Here is a 7,625-nt window from a genome sequence, read left to right on the forward strand (position 1 = left end):
CGAGAAGTCCATGGCGGGGGAGTCGATGGCCATGGGGTTCAGGCGCATGACTCGGTCGAAGGCACTGGGGTGCTGGGCGACGAGCCCCATCTCCTCGGCACTGAGGCGGTGAGGGTCCAGGTGGTGGCGTGGTGGCGGGCTGAAGAGCGGCGGCGTGCCGGGCAGGCGGCCCTCGCCGAAGCCCGGGTGGTCCCGCAGGATGGGGCCCGTCATGCGCAGCAGGTTGAAGGGGTTGCTGTCGCCCAGGAAATTCATAAGTGGGGACTGCGCCACAGCCTCGGGCCCAAGCGGCGGCGGGATGGTGAGCCGTGGCGTGAGCGAGCTGCTGGCCGGCCCGGGCTCCAGGTAGATGCGGAAGCCATGCGTGTTCTGTGCGTGCTGCAGCAGGAACCACGCGCTGTTGAAGGGCTGCTTGCATGTTGTGCAAATGTAGCTGGAAGGCTCATCTTTACCTGAGGAGACACAGGACAGAAAGGCAGAGACAGGTGAGAGGCGGCAGGGGCCCACGCACCACAGGGCCACTGACCTGGAGGCGCTGGCCAGGGAGGGCTCCAGGCTGCTCAGGGGCGGGCCCAGCTCGGGTCTCCACCTGGCTGGGCCGCTGGAGAGGCCGCATCTGTGGCCAGCGGCCCTGGCAGCTGGATCTCACCCCTGGATTTGCTCCGGCAAAGAAAAGGTTTTCTTGTCCCCACTGTCTCTGAGGCCACTCGAGGTGAAATGGTCCCAGAAACCGCAACTATACAAAGGCTGGACTAAGGAAGGGCCTTCAGGAAGTCTGAGGAAAAATGCGATTAAAGGGCAAGTTTATTTCCGTTCTCCCCATGCCACTTTTTTTATAACACAGGTTTCTAGAACCCTTGGAACACCCCGTGTGAATGAAAGAGCCAGGGCAAGTCTTAACTCCAGGGCCCTCCTTCCCAGCTGAAGCATTTAGACCACCGTCTCTCTACCAAGGAACTGCTGACGTCAAGCTCTATCTGTGGTTCTCTACTGGAGGGGAAGGGGACAGTCCTGTGCATCTTGGGACGTTCAACAGCATCCCCCCCAGATGCCAGTAGCACCTCGTTCCAAAGTCCTGAAGTCCTGAGGCCCACAGCTGTCCCGAGACCAGCCAATGTCCCCCAGGGGGCAAATTCACCCCTCCCCTTCTCCTTAGAAACCACTGATTCAGACATATATGATTCAAGGAAATTCTACAAAAACACAATTCAAACTGAATTGTCTTACAGATATTTTGTTTTTAAGAGTCGGTCGTGGCACTGCAACGTCTGGGGTTTAGCGATAGGAAAATCTAGAGCTTCAAACGGAGGGCACTGTCCCCTGGAAGTGTGGACAGAAGGCACAGAGCACACCGTGAAGGCCTCTGACTGTGACCTCTGACTGTGCCCCACTCCCACGTCCTCACAGACACCCCACGCCCTGGTGTGGAGCTCAGCAGGGACCAGAATCCTGGGGACTGCAAGGACATCGTCACATGTGACAGGCAGCCGGGATGAACAGCAGCAACGTGTTAGAAAGGCCCTGCTGGCACCAGCAGCAAATTGTGGTGGACATTGGTGGCACCAAGCCAAAATGTCATGGTCCCTGTCACTGGGGCCGCCACAAATGGTGGCTGAACGGTCGTGCGGAACTGGCCCCACCTTCAGGGCTGCTCTGTGATACTTCCCATAACAGAGACAGGTGGGGACAGCCTCTGTCTCCTGTCATCAGTCAGGGCTGGGGAGGGAGAAGGGAAAAGGGACCCCATCTCAGGGCTGGCAGGACTGCATCAGGGGTCTCGACAGGCCCTGTCGTTTCTTCGAACTTTCCTGCACCCAAGATTTGAGTACGGTAGCTGCACATGTGCCACCCAAGCGACACGTGCCAATGATTTCCAACTCCTCTCTCTGTCAGGTGGTGTGGGAGCACAGCGGGGTGGGGCATAGAGAAAACAATCCCCCAGCCTGGCCTCCCCACCGATTTAAGGACTTCTGAAATCCCATGCAGAGAGCGGTTTTGTCTGCCACCCACTAATTACGTTTCTGGAGGGCTGCGCCGGTAGACAGTTTAAAGGCACATAAAGCACCGTGTGGAGACCATCTTTACGAGTCAGTGTGACTCAGACACCAGGCTCCAAACCCCTCCGAGGATTCAGTATTGAGTGCAGGACTGTCTCCCGAATTAGACTTGCTGCCTTCTGAGGAACCAGGGTGTCCCCGAAACACCCGTGTGTTCGGTGTCATAGAAGAGCTTAGGGCTACCCGAGGGGCAGGTGAAAATTCCTCTGGATGAATGGAGCACTCAGACTAAGACACCCAAGAGCAACTTTCATGAGTTTGGAGTTACACAGTAGGTAGGGAGGATGGACATTTTAAAGAACTGTGACGTTCAGCCTCACCTTGCTTTCAAAAGCTCCAGAACTCTTGAGGCTGTTTTCTTTCTCCAGACTGTCTGGGCCATTTCCTTCCCCCAGAGTGTGAGGGTAATTCTGCTCCCCACCATGGAAAGAGCAGGGCAGCCTTCCCAAGGCGGGGCGGCCGTGATTCTGGCTGCATGGTGGCACGGCCACCCCGGCCGTCCCCGTCCAAACGCCCCTCAGCTGGAAGAGCAGCGCTCAGCTACTCTGAGGCCACCATCTCCTGGCCTCCGCTCATCAGCTAATGGAGCCCTCAGCTCAGAGAGCCTCCTGCAGAGCTGCCTGGAGGCCAGATTCAGACCCCTCCTTCCGTCCTTTTTTGGAGCACGGCAGAATCAATATGTAATAAATAATAAGATAAAAGTCCTTTCTGATACAGAAGCTGATACACAAACGAAGAGCATATCCTACAGGGTATAGGTCATCAAATTTAAAGGCGTCTCCACGCCCTTCCCCCCGCTTCCCCCTGCAGACCGATTTATAGCTGGTATCGGCTCACATGTTGACACCCCTCACCTCCATAGCCCATCTCTTTTTCATCGCCCTCTCCTTGGGTAGCCCCATCACACTTCCTGTTTCTTGATCTGGTGGCCACACACCTTCTAGAAAGTTCTGTGGCTGGTGAGGAATGTGGGTATTTGAAGCAAATGCAGAACTCCTAGGCAGACTATGAACAAAGCTGAAATGGCCAAATCAAAATGTTTTAACCCAGAATGGCAGCTTCCAGGAAGCACTAGTTACATGTTCTCGAGGGCGCAGTTTCCCACCTCTTGTCTAAACTCTCACTCGGAGCAGCAGGAGGAAGCCTCCTGTCCGGAATTCAGCAGGCCAGGTTTCAGGACCCCTTGTCATGCCAGGGCAGGTCCTCATTTCCTGGGCCCCGAACCACTGTGATTCAGAGGCTCCCTCTACACAATGGTAGACTCCACTGCAGGCAACAGCCTTGCCGGAATCCAGCAGCTTCCATGTTTTAAACTCTCCCCGTCTTTGGGACCAGCAGATGACATAATGGTTACAGTGCTGGACTCCCACAAGGCCGACTGCAGTTTGAGTCCCAGACCCAGTGGCTTGAAACTCATGCCAGGCGCATGTGCGTGCATGCCCAAAATCCTAAGAGGAGAATGGAGAAGGGATTGCCAACCCCCCTGGAGGGGGGGGGGATTTCTCGTTTTCCGTCTCTCTGTCGAGGGCACATGACCTCGAGCAAAAATCTCTCTCTAAAAACTAAACAAAACGAAACAACTCTCCCTGTCCTCAAAGGCCCTCCCTAGACGACTCTCTCTCCAAACTCCCCTTCTCTTTTAATAAAATGTTCACTTCCATATTACCGCTCCATGGTTATCTCTTGCCTAGAAGTAGCCCTGAGCATGGGACTGTTCACTTGTAAGAATGAAACGAAGTCAGAAAGTCTTTGAAGAGCCACCCGGAACATTTTTCTATTTGAAAACTCACTAAATGTTTTAAACACGTGGCACACAGCCACAGACAGCTTGATCTGACATGCAGCAGACGACCCCTGGTGAGGCTGGCCCGCTGCATCCAGGGATTCAGCATTCCCTCGCCATCGCCTCGCCATCCCCTCACCATCTCCTCCCTCCTTGTACTCAGGGCCACCGCTCACTGGTGAGCTGGCCGCTACACAGTAGCAAGAGGCGGACTGCTGCCGGGGACCGCCCCCTCCCCAACAAGATCACTTCCATAACTGGGACTGCTGAGAGTCCCACTGACCATGCAGAAGCATTTCCCCGGCAGCACTGGGTCTGGCCTGCAGACCTAGGAATGCCAGCAGCACTTTGCTGGCTAAACCGCAGTTGGTAACCCAAGTCAGAGCCCGTACTTCCTTGCTTGCTTCCTTCCTTCATCCTTTCTCAGCCATTTCCCATGTCAGTGACTGGATCTTTGCTCTCTGCTTCCAAGCACGACTCCTTGGTGGCTTTCTCCAACGCCAAACCCTCCCCGAGGTCTCTCTGCTAGGAGAGCCCTGGACGGTGGCGTGGACTGACACTTGCACCTTGGTGTTCCCAGAAGATGGAAGTCAATCGTACCATGAAACCTCTCTGGGCCTGGAGTCCCTCATCAGTAAAATCACACACTTGCCTCCCAGGAGGGCTGGGGACAGAGTCCTGTGTGGGGGCACCCCCTATAATTCACACATTTCCATGTAGATGTCAGGGCGGGCTTTGTACCTTTGAGGTTTGGTTTGGCTTCTTATTTCTTGATTTTCTTAAAACAGGTCCTTGCCATTTGCGAGCCTCCTACCCCCGCCTCCCAACTGGGACCACAAGCGCCTGCTTTCAAACAAGATCTCGCTCTGTTGCCCAGGCCAGACTCAACGTTGCCCTCATGCCTCAGCCTCCCAAGGTCACTGGCAGCGTGCACTACCATGCCCTGCCTTTAGGGCGGACCAGGAAATGAGCCCGGGCCCCCTGTGTGGTCCCAGCTTCTTAGCATGTGCCCCCTCGGCTGGGCCTCATTTTGCTTTTATTATCCACCCTCTCCCTGGCCCTGGCTGTCTCCAGGAGGCTGCTGAGTACAACGGTGGCAAATAGAAAAGCCTGGAGGAATTTTTATGCAGCCTGCATCATGCATTAGAAGTTCCAGGAAAGCAGAAACTTGCAACTGTTGAGGAAACGTCATTTTTTATCGTGATGCTTGGGAACCGACACACAACTGGACTCCTGCAATGAAATGCTGCTCTCCCTCTGCCATTATACGGTTTTTAAAATAAGCATTTACAGAATATTCCTCCTTTCTATGCTTCTATGCTAATAATGCTCATAAAGGTATCAGGGATGTTCGATAAAAACATACCTTTAATTGAATTTAATTCAATGAAAAGGCCATGATCGAAAGTGTTGGGCCTGCCGAGGCCAGTGGATAGCAAGTGGAAGGGGATTCCTGTCTGGGGGAGATGGAGCCACCTACCGCAGTTTGAGAAGCACCAGCTTGAGCAGGGCCTGGGGTGTCCTAGGGTGGAGCGGTGGGGGAAGGACTGGAATGGGCCTTGCACAGCCCCCCGCGATTACAAAGCAGCTTACAGTTGGCTCAGCATTCTCACATGTGTGGCCTCCCTCCTTCACTACTCTCTGCGGCACAAAGGAGGCCAGGCAAGGACCACATCCCTGCTGGCCCAAAAGGAAACTCAGGCTCTGAGACACAAAGTCGAACAGCATGGAAGGGGCAGGGCCACCCTCCTCCTCAGGCTTCCTGACTGCCGTGCAGGATTCCAGCGGCTTCTCCAAAGCACAGCGCCCATGGAAGGACTTATCGCCCTCCTGGCCTAGGTCAAGGTCTGTCTTATGATGAGAACAGCCAGGGGAGAGGTCTGCCCCTGCTATGATCATCCCCAGATGGAACTCTGTCGGGTCAACAGGCCTTGACCTGGAGAGAAGCTGGGTCCAGAGGGGACCGCACATACTTGGGGTCCCTGAAGCCAAGGGACCCAGAACAGGGGTGGGGCACTGCGTGTGCCAGGAACGTTACTTCTCATTTCAGCCCACGTGCTAACAGAGATGCTCACAGGTGCTGCCTCTGCCTAGGGTTGTAGTAACTGAGTGAAGTCATGCCGATTATCTCATGGAGCGCAGGTTGTTTAGACAAGAAAAACCTTTCCAAGCAAGTCCGCAGAGGGCTGGTGGTGACGGTAAGTAGCACATGGTCTCCCTGACTGCACTGAGCCGGCCTCCTCCCTCAGAGCCCTTGACCCTACACCAGCGCCCATGGCAGACATCACCAATCCATCCCCGCACTCTCCTTTCAGGACCTGGAAGGCTCTTGAACCCCTCATTCCCAGCAGCCAAGGCTAAAGAAAGTGTCGGTGCCTCTCTGCCATCCCGTGGGACCAGAATAGACAGGCCAATCAAGCTTGGTGCCACTGCGTGTCAGCTGAGAGCAGAAACTGTGTCCATTCACTCACTGAACAAACAGGGCCTGGGACCTTACCTGCCACGTACTCTAAGAGTAGCCTGGGGACATGGGTCACGTGCCAGGGGGCATGGGGAACATCCAATAACCCATCAATTACTTACTGAAAATCACGAATGGTGCTAGGGAGAAGTTCGGGGAGCTGGGAGAGAGGAGCATGCAGGGCTCGGCCCAGCTGGGACCTCGGCAGTGGCACGGCGCCTGGGCAGCTGCATGGCACTGGGCCTCTCGCCTGCACCGCCTCCTGCAGTCCTCATGGTAACGCCCGCCATGGCCACTGACAGAAAAAGTAAAGGAAGCTTGGAGGATGTAAGCAAGTTGCTCAGGAACACATCCTGGCCTTGGCATTTATATTTCAAATTCACCTTGTGGATCCTGAGCTCCCCAAGGACAGGGACTGAGCTACCCTGGTCAACTGTGGGCCCCAGCTCCACGTGGCACTTCCTAGAGTGGGGCTTCAGAATCGCAGGCTGGAGAGGTTTCACTGTTTAGCCAGAGCCTGAGTTCCTCTGGACTCACCTGGGAGCCAGGGCATCTGGCTGAGCCACTGCATGCCCTGGAGCCTCGGGCCCCTCACCTGGACGGGGAACAGGAGACATGCCCTTCCGGGCTGCTCCATGTAGGCTGAGGGGTCATCATGGTAAAGTGCCTGAAAGGCCCCACGTGCGGCAGGTGCCAGGTGCAGGGAGGTGACAGAGACGGGGAGACACAGCAATGGCACCTGAGCCCGTCTCCGTGTTCTGTGTGTTTTCTCATGGTTGGCATTGTTGACGTCTCAGCAACAGGACATGGATACTTGCCCAGGGGGTGAACCCTCTGGCTCCACAGTCTACACTTGGCCCTCCAGGGCGGGTTTCAGGACAGCGCTTGGCCCAGCACCCGCAGACTGGCCCGGCAGAGGATAAACTCAGCGCTGCCCATGCCTCTCAGTCGGCTGCCTTCCCACCACAGGTGCACGCCATGATCCCAGGTGACCAAGCAGACCAAGACCGGGCCCACGGCCTCCACCACCACCCCCTGCAGAACCACAGCCATCGATCTTCCCAAATCGCAAGGTTGCTGCCCAGAGGGTGCCCAGGCCCCCAGTCTTCAGGATCTGGCTGGGCACACACTCACACAAGTCGCTCACTCTCTGGGCCCCCTTCCCCTGGGCCACACATTTTCTTTTCTTTTTCCTTTATCTTTTATCTTTTTTTTTTTTCCTAGAGGGCATGTACTCACCAGAGAGTGACAGGAGGAGAAAGCACCCTCCCATGGGGAATGGTCACACCACAGTCCCTTCCTCTGATCTCTCCCTCCTTTCAAG

General features: G+C 55.6%; 1 protein-coding gene across 1 annotated transcript in view; it reads right to left on the reverse strand.

Annotated features, from left to right (window-relative positions):
- BCL11B (BCL11 transcription factor B) overlaps positions 1 to 7,625 on the reverse strand; it is an 83,255-nt gene that overhangs the window by 4,967 nt on the left and 70,663 nt on the right. The window contains exon 4 of the mRNA XM_027776372.1: positions 1 to 452. Coding sequence (XP_027632173.1) covers positions 1 to 452 — 452 coding nt within the window. The remainder of the gene's footprint in view (positions 453 to 7,625) is intronic.

This window comes from Tupaia chinensis, unplaced genomic scaffold, assembly GCF_000334495.1.
Source record: "Tupaia chinensis unplaced genomic scaffold, TupChi_1.0 Scaffold000671_1, whole genome shotgun sequence".
In the NCBI taxonomy this organism is placed as follows: domain Eukaryota; kingdom Metazoa; phylum Chordata; class Mammalia; order Scandentia; family Tupaiidae; genus Tupaia; species Tupaia belangeri.